General features: G+C 43.3%; 1 protein-coding gene across 2 annotated transcripts; it reads left to right on the top strand.

Annotated features, from left to right (window-relative positions):
* The first annotated feature begins 1,503 nt into the window (after positions 1-1,503).
* ENPP5 (ectonucleotide pyrophosphatase/phosphodiesterase family member 5) lies at positions 1,504-12,096 on the top strand. 2 transcript variants are annotated; one of them, XM_008691842.2, is made up of 4 exons: positions 1,504-1,676; positions 4,023-4,886; positions 6,387-6,563; positions 9,726-12,096. In XM_008691842.2, the coding sequence occupies exons 2-4, from the start codon at positions 4,058-4,060 to the stop codon at positions 10,148-10,150; spliced, it is 1,431 nt and encodes a 476-aa protein (XP_008690064.1). In that variant the 5' UTR covers positions 1,504-1,676; positions 4,023-4,057; the 3' UTR covers positions 10,151-12,096. The 2 variants fall into 2 exon arrangements, with proteins under 2 accessions (XP_008690064.1, XP_008690063.1); XM_008691841.2 differs by having other exon boundaries at positions 9,723-12,096.
* The last annotated feature ends 6,177 nt before the right edge of the window (positions 12,097-18,273 follow it).

Here is an 18,273-nt window from a genome sequence, read left to right as displayed (position 1 = left end):
GGGGGGGGGGGGGGCAAGGACTTATAATATTGGACCACCCCGTTCCAAGCTTGGGCAACTTCAAAGGACAGGGCTTAAGGAACTTGGAACAACCTGTCCAACTTCACTGTCACTGGGTCTGGCTAAACCCAGAAACCAGCCTCCCTAATCCCCACCCCACGTGGAGAGAACATAAACTCAAGTTACTACAAATAAAAGGCCACGGAAGAGTGCCCAGATGCCCTTTGGGATGGTACAAGGCAATCAGAAGGGAACCATTGGGGTAGGGCTGTCCTTCCATAAGAAGTTGAGAGAAAGAGAAAAAACCATGACCAAAATGTTTGCCTTGTTTAAATTATCAGCAAGAATGTCTATTCATTTTACAGTTCCAATATATTAGGAGCTGGAGAGCAGTAGCTCCAGAGAGGAGCCAAAGCCACTCTGTTTTATGGGCTAATTAGATGTTGAAACTTAAATTGTGACAGCCAAGCACATATTTTTTTCCCTGGCAGGGTGGTCAGCATTAGGCCCGGGGACATGTAGATGGACAAACCCTTCCAGGGAGCTCAAGGTCATTGTTACAATTTATGGTAAATATAGTTGAGATCTAATTGACAAACCGTGCACTTGCCCACACACAAACAGGGCCGCTAACAAAGCAGGTTTCCTGAGAGAGAAGTGAGACCTGATGTTTGTAGCCTGACTGCATATTTAGAAGCAAAGCTAGAACCAAGTCTGCAGTCTAGATAGAAACCGTCAGAGTAGCTGGTCAGCCTCTACCCCCCCCCCCCGGGGCAAATTAACCTACTCCTGAAACTGGCTTGGTTGATTTCGAGCAGTTTCAGGTAAACAGAGAACTCCTCCTGCAAAAACCTGGCGCTTATGTTGCAAAAACCTGCAACACTGGGGCTGCAGAACTGACTGAACTAAACCCTTATTCTAAGTGAGATTTTTTCTGAGGTAAAGCAGGTCACACCAGCTAATAAAGAGTTAAAACGCCATTGTCCCATCGACTTTCTGGGGTGTTCAAGTGTTCCTCAGAGCAAAGTCCAGGGTATGAAGTCACCAGTTTTTGATAAGAAAAAACAGAATAACAAAAAAACCTTGAGAGATCAGATAAGAAAATAAAAGTACTTTTAACCAAAACAATGAGTGTTGACAAACCACAGGGATAGCGCTTTATAATCTTTCTACATCACCGACTACAACACAACCGCCCGGCAAAAAAACGCCACACCGCAGGAGGGTACGTGACCAGGCAGAGACGGGGCCCCAGCGAGGACCCAGCAGCGGGCGTGTTCGCCTCCCCGACCCCTGGTGCCTCCCCGCGACCCTCCACTCCCGCAGGCTGCGCCCCCTCCACCCTCCAGACGCAGGCAACGCCCGCCCCCCGCGCCCGCTGATTGGCAGGCGGTGCAGCGACTCCTAGAGCCCGGCCTCGGTTTGGCAGGCCCAGCAGAGGGAACCGACCTACCCTAGCCAATAGGAGGCAAGAGGCGGGACCTGCGGCCGGGAGGCGGTGCTGGTCAGGTGCTCTGCGCCGAGGCTGCGTGCAGGTGAGCCGCTGCAAGTTCAAGGGGCGCTCCCCGCTTCTGCCACCTCCCGGCTTTTGCCCCCGGGTCTGCGTGAGGGAGCCCCTTCCTGACCCTCCGTCCTCTCGTCCCAAGCTCATGCGGACCGTCCGGATCGCTGCGAGGGTAAGAGTCCAGGGGAATGGGCTGCTTTGGTCCTGTGGTCCCCTCAGACCACCCCCCCCTTTCCTCCGCACACGCACACAGCCCACGTGGGGGGCACCTGCCGGCCTCGGTGGGCGGGAGGTCTGCGAATTGCGAACGTGTTGAATGTCCCGACCCTTCCTAGTGACTAGGTTGGAATCCCAGGGGGGAAAGATGGGGCACTACGTCGTTCTCTCGACGTCTAGTCCCTCTAAACACACCGACTCCTTCACTTTGCATCTTCTCCGCGCTTCTTGGCGCCCCTTGCCTCTATTTCCAAGGCTGCCTGTGGGGAAGGATTGGAGGGGAGGAGAAACTGGAAAGCAGCCCGGTGAAATCTGGACCCAGAACTAGGGATGCCACTGCACTGTGCAGCAGTTTGTGCGTGGAAAAGAACGAAATCTGAGATTTCTTTCATCCCCACCCCCACCTCTGTTTATTGCTTTATGTCATCGATGTGATAATGTTCATTCTTCTTACAAACATTCCTGAGCTGTAGACAACACTTAGCCTTTGTTTATTTTCTTTTGTTCAGGAAAGCAGTTCTTTCCTGCTTACCACAGTTGCTGAATTAATTTACTTAGAGGAAAATCAAGTGTTTCATGTAGTTGATCTTTTTTAGCCTTAAATTATATTTGCTTCATAACAGCTTTCCTTGTGTTAGGAAGGTGAAGGAGGAGGGGAGAAGGGAGGGGAAACAGCATCCTCAGCCAGATGTTAGTAAATACAGTTGGAGTTCCTTATTGGAAATGATTTTTAAATGTTCCTTCCAGAATTGGAAACATTATTGCCATTTGAGAAATCGTTTTTAAATTTAATTTTTGAACTATTGTCTGGAGACCAATACCTAATGCAATTTCAGTTTACGGAATCTTCTAGGTATGGTGAAATCATAGTTAAAAATTACTGTATCTGAAAGCAAAGCAGGCGCGTCAAGCAGTTTGTATTTACCTATACCTGTAATACAGGAAGCCAGGCAAGACAGGATCTGTTTTTGAGGTTTAAAATATCTTCAGCATATTCAAATTAGCAAGGTGTCAAAAACCTGAATTGAGATTTCTTGGCACAAACGTGTGGGTAGATCCAAGTTTTGGTGGGCTTACAAATACCTTCATGCAAGAATGGGTAAGAAAAGGAGAGAACCACAAGTCCTTGCTTGATTTGCGAGCCCAGCGAGAGCTCACAAAATTTACATATGGGTTGTTTATCCATATCGCCTTTTGTTAGCTTTTTGAATAGAATAAAAGCTTTTTAGACTTAAATGCAGATTTTAAAACAACCAACAACCTTGATCCAAAGGGAGTCTTAAATCCTGGCAAAGCGCCTTTTCCACACACACATCACTAAGATTAAATATTGACGAATTTTAGCTTTCAGAAAGTCAACACCAAATTTCAGAATTATGTTTCTGTTCATACAGAAACTGTTTTAGTTTAAAGAAGGCTCTGCTTTAATTATGAGATAAATGAACGCAGATTACATTTCACAAGTATATTTGAGTATCACAAATTTTATGTCACTTCAGAAAATCAAGTTCAGGGGCGCCTGGGTGGCTCAGTCCTTAAGTGTCTGCCTTTGGCTCGGGGCGTGATTCTGGCGTTCTGGGATTGAGCCCCACGTCAGGCTCCTCTGCTGGGAGCCTGCTTCTTCCTCCAGGCTCCTCTGCTGGGAGCCTGCTTCTTCCTCTCCCACTCCCCCTGCTTGTGTTCCCTCTCTCGCTGGCTGTCTCTATCTCTGTCAAATAAACAAAATCTTAAAAAAAAAAAAAAATCAAGTTCATCTATTTTCTCTTTTCTTGAGTGACATCCCTAAATTGTGATGAACAAAACATGAGGCCTTGGCTTTGAAAAACAGAAGTATATATGTTTTTTTCTAAAGCATTGTTACTGGATTTGCTAATGGTACTTCCTTGTTTCTAGCTTCCTGTAGTTGGTCTAATCATAATAAATACATTCATAGATACTAATTTGACTATATCAAGTTTACTGATCAGAAGTCAAAGTCTGAGTCCCCTGCAGAAGTTTCTGAAAGTGTTTGTTTTTCCCAAAAGTAAATTATATCATATTTTAAAATGATACTTGGGGAGTTTACTTAAATAATTACTTCGGGAAATGTTTTGATAAATTCTTGGAAAGTAACAGTTTCTAAAATGCAGCAGAACTTCTTAGCTTTATTACGCAGGTAGCCCCAGGTCTAGATGAAGCAACATGATTTTCCCAGGCTGTGATTCATGATATAACTGGGATTACTAAGTACTGTCACTGTCAGTTTTGGGTAAGGTATACCAAAAAAAATATTGCCATTAACTCGTGTGTGTTTTTTATACAGATTATTTTACACTGAACTGATCAAATACTTTGAAAATGACTTCAAAGCTCCTCTGGGTATCCTTCATACTCGCTGCATTAATACTCTCAATTACATTTTCTCTCCAGCCAGACCAGCAAAAGGTTCTACTAGTTTCATTTGATGGATTTCGTTGGGATTACTTATATAGAGTTCCAACACCCCATTTTCATTATGTTATGAAGTATGGTGTTCATGTGAAGCAAGTCACTAACGTTTTTATTACAAAGACCTACCCTAACCATTATACTTTGGTAACTGGCCTCTTCGCAGAGAATCATGGGATTGTTGCAAATGACATGTTCGATCCTATTCTGAATAAATCTTTCTCCTTGGATAACATGACTATTTATGATTCTGAGTTTTGGGAAGAAGCGACACCAATATGGATCACAAATCAGAGGGCTGGACATTCTAGTGGTGCGGCCATGTGGCCTGGAGCAGACGTAAGAATACATAATACCTTTCCTACTCACTACATGCCTTACAATGAGTCTGTTTCGTTTGAAGAGAGAGTGGCCAAAATTATTGAGTGGTTTACATCAAAAGACCCCATAAATCTCGGTCTTCTTTACTGGGAAGACCCTGATGATATGGGCCACCATTTGGGACCTGAGAGTCCGCTCATGGGGCCTGTCATTTCGGATGTTGACAACAAGTTGGGATATCTCATACAAATGCTGAAAAAGGCCAAGTTGTGGAACATTCTGAACCTCATCATCACAAGTGATCACGGAATGACCCAGTGTTCTGAGGAAAGGATAATAGAACTTGATCAGTATGTGGATAAAGACCACTATATCCTCATTGACCAGTCTCCAGTAGCGGCCATCTTGCCAAAAGAAGGTAAGTCTGACTGAGTGGTGACCTGGGGCTGGGGCTCGATGTGCCCAGTGTACGTGGGGAATTTTTGTTTCTGTGTCTTCAAAGTATGCTTGCCTGTGTCATGGTAATTTTCTAGGGTTTAATCCTTAGACTCCAAAAAAGGCAAAATCTCTTTTCTCAGCATGTAGTTTTTCACTTTTCCTGAGGATTTTGAAATTGATGTTCTCTCTATATTCATGGCAGATGGGTTTAACCATCTTGGAACCACCAAATATGATGAAAGCTACAGCCTCCTTTCTCAGAAAAATTGAGATGGAAAGAGACCTACAGAATTAGCATGCAACGACAGTGACTTTATGGAAGCCCTAAATTTAGCCTTCTGTGGATTCTTTTATAGGGCCTGCTTAATAGGGAAGCAGTGCAGTATAGGAAGGAGAAAGCATCCGTCAAGCTGAGGATTTATTTTTCCTGTCTGTAAATCGAGGAAGTCACAATACATTGATCTTCTTACGAACCTTTCCTCTCAGCCTCATACCAACCTTGTCACCTAAATGCTACTTCTGTTTTAGAGACAGGTGTTAGCCTCACTCAGGGTTAGCCTCCCCAGGTCACAAAGGAAGTACGGAGCAAGACTCGGACTTAGGACTTCTATCTTATCACCCACTAGAGTTAATCTAGGTATCAAAGGAGAGAACAAATTTTGAAAAGCTGGATACCTCACACACGAAGCTGGATACCTCACACACGAGCCTTACAGCCCTCACAAGGGAATCAAGAGGATCCTACGAAACAGCGAATGTTAAAATATACGTGTGCACCTGCACACAAACGCTTTAACAAATTCGGTATCAACTAACAAGTCTTTTGTGGTTTGAGAAAATCCCATTAACGCTTCAATTTTCCCTATAAAATTGGAATGTGTCCTGTGTTGGGGTGTTGGGAGGCAGGGAGGAAGCCCCAACAAATGGATTTGAAACACAAGAAAAGGATTAAAGACACTGCCCTTGAAGTTACAGGGCGTACTTTTGCCATACCTCCAGGGTATTCAAGAACTTTCTGTTGCACTAGCTGCCTTCCACCACCGGTCTGCCCTTTCTCAAGGGCTGCCTCGCCCTGTAGTCACGAGATCTCTGTGCTTGAAACTATCAGAACTTCGTTCTTTTTGTTTGGGTGGCCATTTTACTTAGTGCCCCCAGTCGGGAGGGGCTGTGTGTGTAGTTAAGTCTTTCCATTAGGGTAGAGATTTCTAGTTCTATGTAATGTGCTCTTAAATTCTGTAAAGTGAATTTACATGCAGCTGAAGATTAGTCATTTCTGTGTCCCCATCAAGATTGTTTTCCTCAAGGAGATGAGTCTTCAGGTAATTTCAAGTCTCCCTGTATTCTGTCCACTGGTGGTTTACCTCAGTCGGGGGTCAGCAAGGAAGAAGTAGTCATTGGCCTCTGTTGCCTGGGTGCTTTCCTTGATTGTGAACAGTGAGTGCCTGGTACTGAGTGCCTCTCCGTATCCTTCCTCTTTGAGGTAAATTTGATGAAGTCTACGAAGCCCTAGCTCATGCCCATCCTAATCTTACTGTTTACGAAAGAGAAGAGATTCCAGAAAGATGGCATTACAAGTACAACCATCGCATCCAACCCATCATAGCCGTGGCTGACGAAGGGTGGCATATTGTACAGAACAAGTCGGATAACTTTCTGTGTGAGTATGCACCGGCCTTCCCGTTCTGTATCGTTGCTCGTTGGAGTGGAGGCTGTGGGTAACACGGCAGTGTATTTACCAGTCAAATAACCAGCTGGCGTCCTACATTAGTAGCAAATCCGAGATCCTTGGGACTTTAAAAAGAGGTAAGCCCCTAAACATTCCTTGCTCTGGAAGTCATCAGACCAAAGATAGGCAGAGTGACCCAGACTGCTAATGACAGCCATCATGTTCCTGGAGAAAAACCTAATTGGAAATTTACAAATTGAATGATTTTCTGCATAAGTTTTGTGTTCCGATTTCATAATAATGTAATCTCCCTTTTTATTTGCAGTTGTTAGCTTTCTAGTTTCCTTTGCCCTCTTGGCTCTACCAAATATAGGCCACCTTTGTTTTATACCTTGGAAACATTTCGGAAAAGAAGTGCATATGGCATGAAGGATCATATATCAAAATGTGTTTTTCTAATAGCTAGTGATACAATTGTGGAGATATTGCCACCGAATTAATCTTAAATGTAATGGAAATCCCATTTGAAATTCAGACATGCAAAATAAGGGGTTTTCTGTTACCCTTACTGTGTAATTTCCTCTTATATAGCTTCTAGCAGATTATTCAAATGGAAAAGCCATCCACAGGGTTTTACTCCTCTTCAGTGGGCCCGTCACGTGCATCTTTGCCCTTCAACTCCCCGCCCTCTCCCTGCTCTGCTTCGTGTTGCCAGGGACTGCCTGCTACTGACTAAATTTCCCAGGCTCCTTTGCCAACTGGTTTCTGCGTAGGTGTGGTCAGAATAATAGGAGACACTTGGAGGACTTTGGGAGGCAGGAGTTGGGAAGAAGCCAGGATATTGGTCCCGCACATTCTCTATCTTAGGCTGTGTGTCTAATGGTGACCTCATTCGCTCTGTGATCCCAGCTCCCTCCGGACAACTTCTCTCTCTACAGCCTCAGTGCCTACTGGGTAGCCCTGGCTTTTGAGCTCTGCTAACCACGTCTTCCCTTCTGTCCCTCTAGGGGCCATAGGAGGTTCCCACTGTTGCTACTGACTGGGTAACTTTGCCACCCCACAGGTGCTTCTCAGCTCTTAGCACTTTCATAGCAAGTCCCCCTATGAACGTCCCTCTGGTGGATGACCTTGCATGGGCTCTGCTTTCCTGGTGGACATAGATATTAACAGGACTACTGATCAGTTCCCGGGGAGTTGTTTCTCCTCTGTTACTTGGGTAGTGAAGGAACCACATTGTATCACAAGTACCCAGAAGGCTTTTTTCAGCCTTGATCCTTGATACAGTATCTAAGAGATGTACAGAAATGTCTCTGCAGGTAGGATTGGGTTCCTATCCTATTTATTGACGAAAGAGAAGCAGTTGCCTGACCATGGCATTTGTAGTACATATGGAGTCACAGCGGCAGATTTTGTAAAAAGGTGCGTTGTTTCTGGTTCTTAAAACAGGTTTTACACGCAGTAATGATCTGTAAGGCGATATTTACTCACACCAGGGGAGCTGTTTTAAGAAAGCTTTTAAAAATAATTTCTTTGGGGGCACCTGGGTGGCTCAGTCAGTTAAGCATCTGCCTTCGGCCCAGGTCATGATCCTGGGGTCCTGGGACCAAGTCCTGCTTGTCCCTCTGCCTCTGCCCCTCCCCGCACTGGTGTGTATGCACGTGTGCTCGCTCGCTCTCAGATAAATCTTAAAAATAATTTCTTTCAAAAAAATGTCTTTGGCCATGAGAACAATTGCTGCTTTTAGATGTTCAGATTCTCGTGTATCGTATAGATAGCTCTTAGGGTAGAGGGGTTGCTCCAGAAAGGACTGCTGTCTCTGAGGACAGTTACACGTACAGTTAACGTACATCGAAGGTGCTCTCCTGAAATTTTGTTGTGGTGAACTGCACTTTACCCAGGAGATCACTCACACCTGTTGTTGACAGCAAACCTTAACAAGGCTCCTGTTTATGTTATGTTACGTTCAACATGATTATTCAACAAATAGATATATGAAATAATGATTTCTTCAACAAATAATTATGGGCCCAGTACATTCTTTCTCAGCCTGAGTTCCACAAGAATGAAGTCCTAATGTCCAAAAGCAGTGGTTCTCAAAATATGTTCCCTGTAGGGCGCCTGGGCGGCTCAGTTGAGCGCCCAACTCAGCTCAGGTCTTAATCGCAGGATCGTGAGTTCGAGCCCCACATTGGGCTCCACACTCCACACATTTTTAAGCCTTCTTAAAAAATTACAATAATAAAGTAAAATGCAGTTTTTATTCCAAAGGAGTTTTCATGCTTGTTTTGTATCTCCTGATACATCAGAAGACTTCTAAAGCGTTCCCTGTATTTGTTTTTTTTGTTTTTTTTTAAGATTTTATTTATTTATTTGACAGAGACAGACAGCCAGCGAGAGAGAACACAAGCAGGGGGAGTGGGAGAGGAAGAAGCAGGCTTCCAGCGGAGGAGCCTGATGTGGGGCTCGATCCCGGAACGCTGGGATCACGCCCTGAGCCAAAGGCAGATGCCTAACGACTGAGCCACCCAGGCGCCCCTGTTCCCTGTATTTGTAGCCACACAAGCACACAGTGCTAAATTCCATTTTGATCTGAACCACCAGTATCAAGATTTCACCCAAAAGTCCTGACCTGTATTTGTCGGTAGTGGTTTGTAGCTGCCCTTAGGGGTGTGATTTTTGTGGTGTCTTTTGTTTTATTAATTATGTTTCCCCTTTTGTTGGTAATGATGAGTTAATGTCTTTATGACTAAGAGCACCTCTATCCCTTTATCTTTACGACATAATTGGAACAAAATAGGTACCTAACAAGTACTTACTGCATATTAGTTTACCGGCCACCAAAAAAAAAAAAAAAAAAAAAATCACTTTCATTTTCCCCTGACTTTGGCTCAGCTTTGCTCCTTACCCTCCTCCTCTGCTGTTTCAGGTCGTTTCCGCCTGCAAGAAAGATTTGTCATCAGTTTGACTTTCCATTTTCTAAAGCGAACGGTGCCGTTGACAACAGCAGAGATTGTTCCTAAAAGATTATTTTCTTCTAAAAGATCAGTTAGTTAACCTTTACATTTAAGTTCAGAATTGGACGATTCAACAGTTATTTTCATTTTAATGCCCTCCAGCGGGCTAACTTATTCCTTCCTGTGATCTTTCCAGTAGGCAACCACGGTTACGATAATGCGTTAGCAGACATGCATCCGATATTTTTAGCCCACGGTCCTGCCTTCAGAAGGAATTTCACGAAAGAAGTCATGAACTCCACAGATCTGTACCCACTGCTCTGCCACCTCCTCAACGTTACGGGCCTGCCACACAACGGATCGTTCAGGAACGTCCAGGATCTGCTCCGCCCGGCAACCCCAGGAGCTCTTCCTCCCACGCCGAGCCCTACGCTCCTGCACGGGAGCGTCCCGCCCGGAGAAGACGCGCGCGAGGAGTCCTATGCTTATTTCCTGGGGGTGGCTCTCGGCAGCATCTTGGTGATTGTCTTTTCTGTAATTTTCATCAAACATTTAATTCGCAGTCAGATACCTGCCTTACCAGCGATGCAGGCTGAAATCGCTCAGCCGTTATTACAAGCCTAATGCGACTTCGGAGCGGAGATGGGGTACTTATTTCAGTGTTGAAAGGTTTCAAGTTCTAGGAAACCCGTTTCAGACATGTGCACAGCTCATTAGGCAGTTACATACATAGACAGGCACACGTGCACACACACACAACACACGCATACCTACAAAGGACTGAAGTGGGGAAGTCTGATTCTGTTACTCTCCGGCTTAGGGGTAGATAAAATCCTGCTTTCTGTGGACCTGGCACATACAATGTCTATGTTTGGCAGCTTTGCGCTATGTAGAGCAACTTACCTATTGCACTTGAAATGACTCTCCTGATGGGTGCTTTTATACGAAATGCACTTTACTGATGATTATGTCTTATAATTTGGTTGAAAAAGATAATTTTTTTTTCTGCCCACATCATAGAATACTTGCTGTTCGAACTGAATGAAATTTCTAGTAATTCCTGAAAAATGTCAAAATCTTGACTCCTTAAACCAGGAGTGCAAAAAGAAAGTCAAAACTATTGGAAATGAAATAGAATTTTGGAGAGATGCATTCCCAACAGCAGGATGCGTCTGTGGGCATTCCTTCTCACACTTCTTTCTGAAAGACATGGGTTTTCATTTTACTTTTCTTAAAAAAAAAGGTTCAAGTACTCAGATTCATTCTAAACATACCGTATGTGTCATGAAATTCATGATTGCTGTTTTCTGAGGAGTCCTTTTGCTCTGATTCTGTAATGATGAAGACAGCATGATATCTGCGTCCTTCCTATATAGTCCGGCACTGGCCTGCTGTGACCAGAAGCCATTGGAGACCATCCCAGCAATAAGCTTTTCTTCTTGTTCTCTAGTTATTTGCTTCTTTGAAAACTGAATCGCTACTAATCACATTAAAAATCACATAAGAGACGACAATGTTTTCTTTTTGGTAACAAGTAGTAAGAGAGAGCACGAGCCTCTGCAGATCCAGAGTTGTAAGAGAGCCCAAGCCGTGTTAGGTGAAACGTAGGCCGCTCGATCCGTGAGAAGGGCTCTGCAGAGCTAGGGAAGGAAAACGAGGTGGGACTGCGTCTGAGATGTTCTCACTGTCCCCAGAGCAGTGCTGACAGGTGCCTCGTGGCAGAAACCTGTGAAATAGCTCGTAGCAGGGACAGGTATTGAAAGGGGGAGCCGAGATCATAGCCTCGGTTCATGAAGTAGGGGGACACGCACCCACCAGGTGCTCGGGGTCAAAGATGAAGTCAGGTTCACAGACATCTGCCTGGTCACTCAGCTCCTCTCATGTCAACCACCGAAGCTGTGCTTCAACTCTGTGAAATAGGTTGGGGGGACTGATGGTCTACCTGTCGTTTCTTAGAGGAAAGAGAAAACCCTGGAAAGAACAGTCTTCCTTGAAAAACCAGTTTATAGACAGATGGCCCATAGATGATACTGTGATTTTGTGTATATTAATGCACAAACTGGCTAATGAATGGGCTAAATGGCACCGGTATCTAGAAAGAAAGGATAAAGCCGCTGTAAAGAACAAACGTAGTTTTACCTTCAAAAATATAGCTGAGCCCTAAAAGTGAACGGGTTATTTTCTAAATGATGATACTAGTAAAGGTTAGAACTTAAATCTCATTACAAAGCCTTTTAATCAAATAGAATGGAATTCCTGGACGTGGACTGACATGAAAAAGCTGAGAAGTTAGATGGTAGATGGCAAACTTGAGAAGTCTGAGCTCTGAATGAGACATTTTAGACTCCCGTTGGCTGGCTGTGTAGCTGTGAACTTAACCCGCATTATTGAGATGCTAGTATAATGACCGAAAGATGAAATTGGTTGATTTAAACGCATTACTGTTCGAATGCTGTCTGTACATTTAAGAATTGTTGCATTAAATTCATTTTAGAATTGCCTTAGTGGTAAGAGGAAAGCAAATGCTGTAGCATCGGTGAAATCATTAAAATTCTGATCTGAATATTGGATTACTGCATGGTTTCTTTTATTTACATGTACTTTGTTTCCTGTAACATATCAGCAGGAGAGTTGACCTGAAGGAAAGTCGTCTTAAACTTTGCTGGGCCATCTCGTCGCTCACGATACCTTGAGAGCTTTTTGGCGTTTTATCTGCATGTGTGCACGGAACACAAATTAGCACAGAAATGAATTTTAGGCTAGCTAATCTTACTAATTGTGAGAATTTTTTTTAAGGTCAGAAGAATGGAGTCCCTCCCTCCCACCTGCCATTTTTGCTGAACGTCACCCATCAGCTGTTTTGTACAATCTGTTAATTGATTTGTCTTCACTGTACGTTTTGTGGAATTTCTTCTCCCTTTGCCACCCGACATTTAAATTTATACCTGCTTTCAAAATGCTCTCTGACGTCTTCAGGTAAAACTAGAATCCTGTTAACGTCAGTTTCCTTACAAGAGCCTATTATCCCTAGAAAATCTAATGGAGATACTAGCTCTTCGAGTTGGTAAGTTTCTGCAGCTGTTCATTAACTGAGGGGGACGGACTCGAGAATCCCCAGAGCCGGGAAGGATTTTAGGGACCGTTCAACCCCCTGAATTAACAAGGTCCCTTGACAGCTGTGGAACGACATGGGTGCCCATAGGAGTGCCAGCTGAAAGCAGGAGCCAGGGTCCCATCTGATGCTCACTGGGGACAGGGCTTCAACAGAATGAATGTTGAGGGGACACAACTCAGTCCTTGACAGGCAGGGGATGCAAAATAAAAACAAACTCCTGGAAAAGTGAGAAGCTGTACAAGAAAATGTATTCCTACTTGATAGCATTCCGCTGCCTGCCTTTAGGGTTGCTATGAAGAAGTCTTAAGCCAATTTATGTTCTCTCCCTCCCTTCCGCTCCTTCCTGCCCTCCTCCCCACCCCGCTCCGCTTTCATAACATTTGTTTTGAAGCCCTCAGTTCCCTGAAATTTTACAGTTGTTAAGATACTCCCCTTGTCACTCGAAGGCTTTTTTATTTGAAAGGCTCCTATCTCTTTCTCATTAAAGCCAATTTCCGTAGTGCGTCTTAGTTCATAATTTCCTCTCGTCCCATGTCTGTTTCCCCGTTTGGGCACTCGTGTGAGCTGGGCGTTGAGCCTCTGACTTGGTCGCTCGTTTATAATCTTTCCCCACCTTGCTGTTACACCCCTTGAGACACTTCATCTTCCAAGCCGTAGCCCTTTTGTTTTTTTTTACACATTCAAAGTATTTTTTAGTTTTCCCAAGTTCTTGCTTGTTCTGCTTCTTCGTAATAATATATTATTTTAACTTCCTTGAGGTAAAATATACTCAAAAGTGGACAAAGTAAATGAGGCCAATTATTAGAAAGTGAATAAATCCACGTAACTGTCACTTTAGAGGAGAGAGAGAAAATACGACATGACCAGTACTCCAGAAAGATCCTCAGTTCTCTTCCCAATCACTCCCTCCTCCCTCCGGCTAAAGGGGACCCTGTCCCGACTTGGAACGCAATAGAATAGCTTCCCCTATTTTAAATGTTACTAAATGATCAATATGACATACTTTTTTTTTAAGGATTTCATTTATTTGTGAGAGAGCGCACAAGAGTGCTGGGAAGGGGCAGAGGGAAAGGCAGAAGCAGACCCCCCCCTCTCCCGGAGAGGGGGCTCGATCCCAGGACCCTGAGATCATGACCTGAGCCCAAGGCAGACGATTAACCAACTGAGCCACCCAGGTGCCCCATGTTGGTCTTTCTCAATCCCACTCGATGCTATAATTTCCTGTGCAAAATTCTGCAGATATTTTGTTAGACTTATCCCGAGATATTTCACGCTTGTTGATCCCAGTATATATGATACAAGTTTTTTAAATTTTCATTTTCTGATGATATATAGAAATACACTTGATTTTTCTATATTGACCGTATATCTAGCAATTTCGGCAAGCTTCTAGTTTGTCTGAGTCCTTGGATTTTGTGTGTATGTAATCATGTCATGTGTGGATAGGACGGTTGTATTATTTTTTAAATCTTATATGATTCCTTTTTCGTGTGTTACCAAGTTGCTCGCACCTCCAGGGCAATGTTAAAGTGATAACAGTGGACAGCCTTGCCTCCTTCCCGATTTTAGAGAAAAACATGGCGCATTTCACCACTCAAGAGTATTAGCTGTAGCTTTACTCTATTATGATATCATGATCAGTATGATATTAGCGGTAGGCTTGTGGCACAGGTATCAGCTTGAGGTTCTCTTCCAGATTTGGTGAGTTGGTGGTAGCTGTTTTTTAATAATAAATAGGTGTTGCATTTTGGCAAATGCTTTTTTTTTTTTTTAAGATTTTATTTATTTATTTGACACAGAGAGAGAGAGGCAGCGAGAGAGGGAACACAAGCAAGGGCAGAGGGAGAGGGAGAAGCAGGCTTCCCGCTGAGCAGGGAGCCCGATGCGGGGCTGGATCCCAGAACGCTGGGATCATGACCTGAGCCGAAGGCAGACGCTTAACGACTGAGCCACCCGGGTGCCCTTGGCAAATGCTTTCTCCACATTTATTGACATGATCTTGTTTTCCTTATTGATATAGAGGATAACACTGATTTTCGAATATCAAACTAACGCTGCACTTCCGGGATAAATCCCACTTATGCGAATTATCCTTCTAAAATACTGCTAAACTCAATTACGTGTTTTGTTAAAGAATTTCTTTTCATAGAGATATCGTTCTGTGGTTTTCTTTAAACATCTTTGTCAGAGTTTGGTACCGCTGTCATACTGGCCTCATACACCAGGTTGGACATTATGTTCTTTTCTTCTCTATTTTCTGTAAGAGTTTGGCTGAAATCATTTCCTCCTTGAATGTGTGACATAACTAATCAGTGAAACCACCTGGACTTGCGAGTTTTCCCTGTGGGGACATTTCTGATGACAAATTAGTTTTTGTGATAGACATAAATAAGGCTATTAAGATTTTCTATTTGATTTTGTATCCATTTTGGTTAAGTTGTATTTTTCAAGGAATTTCATTTTACCTAAATTGTCAAACTTATTGGCATAATATTCTCTTGATGTCCTCTTGGTAAGTGTAGAATCTGTAATTGATGGCCCCTCTTTTATTACTGATCTTGCTAAATTTGTGTTATCTCCCTTTTTCTTTTCTTGATCTTGTTAGGGGTTTATCAATTTTATTAACACTTAACAATACCAAAATTTGGCTTTATTAATTTTTGTCTTTTTTATTTCATTGATTCTGATTTTATTTTTATTATTTCCTTTCTTTCACTCACTTTGGGTTATTTCCTTCATTTTACTAGCTTTCTAAAGTGGGAGCTTAAATCATTGATATTGAATCTTTCTTTCTCTCCAAGACAAGCATTCGAGGTTATAAATTTCCATCTAAACACTGCGTTAGCTGCATTCTACAGAATTTGGTCTGCCATTTAGAAGTGTATTGTTTAGGGGCGCCTGGGTGACACAGCAGTTAAGCGTCTGCCTTCGGCTCAGGGCGTGATCCCGGCGTTATGGGATCGAGCCCCACATCAGGCTCCTCTGCTGTGAGCCTGCTTCTTCCCCTCCCACTCCCCCTGCTTGTGTTCCCTCTCTCGCTGGCTGTCTCTCTCTCTGTCAAATAAATAAATAAAATCTTAAAAAAAAAAAAAGAGAAGTGTATTGTTTAATAGAGAAATATCTGAGGCTTCTCTGGATCTTATTGTTATTGAATCTATTTTAATTCCATTGTGATCAGAAAACATACTTTGTAAGACTGCTATCCTTGGAGATTATTTATGAAACTTGTTTTATTGTCTTGCATACGATCTATCTTGGTGATAATTGTGTGTGTGCTCTTGCAAAGAATATGTCTTCTGAGGTGGGGTCTGTAATCTCCACACATCCTGTAAGTGAACGTGGTTGATATCACACTCGGGTCTTCCACGTCCTTAACTGATTTTTTTCTTGGTCTAGTTGTTGTATCAATTACTTACGAGAGGAGCGCTGAACTTGCCAATTATGTTGATGGAGTCTTTCTTGAGTTCCGTTACTTTTTGATTCATGAACTTTAAGCTCTGCTTTTAGGTATGAACACTTAGAGTTGTTGCCTTCTTGATACATTGGTCCTTTTATCATTGTGCAATGTCCTTCTCTCTCTCTGGAAATTCTTGTCTTGAAGACAGCTTTACTCCAGCCTTCTCAAGGTTAGTTTGCAAGGTATATCATTTTCCATTCTTTTACTTTCAACCTGCCTTTGTGTTTAAAGAATAAACTACCATCAGCTGGCTCTTGTTTTTTCATCCAATATGACAATCTCTGCCATTTAATCTGAACGTTATTTACATTTAGTTATTGATATGGTTCATTTTCCATTTTGCTCCCCCCCCCCTTATGCTATATTGGTCTACAGTTTCATTTTTGGGGTCTTTTATCAGGTTTGATATCCATGGTGTTGTCACCTCAAAAACCCACGTATTTTTTTCTAAAACATGTTTTATGAGGCAAAATGGAACATTGATAATCAAACCTAATGAAGAGGCACTAAAAAAGATTATTGGCTTTTGGCGTGTGGACCCTTGTACAATAGTTTATAATTTGCCCAATCTCTAATTCAGGAATTAGCCTTAGTTTCCTTTCTCTACTGAAATAAATTTTGTTCATTTTTTCCCTAGGAAATTATCCATTTCATCTGTATTTTCAAACTTATTTGTGCCAAACAGTAGAAAATAGGCTATTCAGATTTTTAAATGTTTTCTTTTTTTACATTCCTGTTTTCTCTCCTTCCACACCTCCACCCCTTTTTTGATTACGTTGGCTTCCGGAATTTACGGATGCCATCAGGGGCTCCCTTTTGTACGCTTTCCCCTTCTGAATCGTGGCCTCTTGATCCCTCACTTTTGTGGTAATTTCTCAATGCCTTAGCATGGGTCTTTTATACTTTGTCCAGATTTTCTAGTCCTCAGCAAGAGGGTTGGTTTGAGTTCATGTGCCACCACTTTACTGAAAACAGAACATTTACTATTAAAAAAAAAAAAGGCTTCACAAAAATTTTATGTAAGTATCTCCTCAGTGGAAAATTTGAACGATGTGTAAGTCAGTAGTACTGGGTCTGGGTCTGCGCAATAGGAACCATTTTCTAGATGTCTGTATAGTGGGGTTGTCTGGATTTGCTTTGGGGGTAAGTTCTTCTTTTTCTTCTTTTTTTTTTTTTAAGATTTTATTTATTTATTTGACAGAGATAGAGACAGCCAGCGAGAGAGGGAACACAAGCAGGGGGAGTGGGAGAGGAAGAAGCAGGCTCACAGCGGAGGAGCCTGATGTGGGGCTCGATCCCATAACGCCGGGATCACGCCCTGAGCCGAAGGCAGACGCTTAACCGCTGTGTCACCCAGGTGCGCCTGCTTTGGGGTTAAGTTCTATTGATCCTTTCCACACCCCCGCCCCTTGAAAGTGAAGTAGGCAAGGTCCTGAGAAAAGCATGCGGATCGGGTCCCTGGCGATTCAGATCTTCACCACAGGAGGGCAGTGTGAACTGGAGACATCTATAAACCATCATTCTAGCACATCAATGGGGGAGCTCACTAGGTAGTTTATGGACAGGTTTCTGCAGTCAAGGAGGTAGAAGATACGTGGAAAAAGAGAAGGCCTGCCTGGCAGTTTCATTCGATTTTTGGGTAAGACTCTGCCTTTGCCAGGTCACGTGGCCATGAGACATGAGTCACAGAACCAAGCAGTTTCAACACCAGCCACTACCTGCACACGCACATCCATGAGGACGTGGAACTAGATACACACGTATTATGACCAGCATGTTTGTGGGGGATTTTTTGCCTTAATATCTATTTTTCTTGAAAAATATGAACTAAACCATTCAAGTAAAGGAGAAAATGTTTACAGAACAATGAAAAATGAAAATCCGAAGGGTTTATGCCAAAAAGGAAACCACTCCTCTGCAGCCTAACTCAACAGGACCCAACAGGCTCATTTGGATTCTCACAGGTTCTCTGAGGCAGAGAGAGGAGAGAGAGAGAGAGAGAGAGCGAGAGAGAGCGCGCGCGCACGCGCGTACTGGGGGAAGGGGGTCGGATTGTAAGGATACCCAAGTACGGGTACCAAGGAAGTGGGAGGTTGGGGCTAGAGGTGAAGCTAGCATCCAAACTTCAGAAGCAGTCGGCCTGGAAAAGGGCTCTGTATCCAAAGATCTCAGCAG

This window comes from Ursus maritimus, unplaced genomic scaffold, assembly GCF_017311325.1.
Source record: "Ursus maritimus isolate PB19 unplaced genomic scaffold, ASM1731132v1 scaffold_29, whole genome shotgun sequence".
In the NCBI taxonomy this organism is placed as follows: domain Eukaryota; kingdom Metazoa; phylum Chordata; class Mammalia; order Carnivora; family Ursidae; genus Ursus; species Ursus maritimus.
Note: the sequence above shows the minus strand (reverse complement) of the source record. Positions and strands in the feature narration are given on the sequence as shown.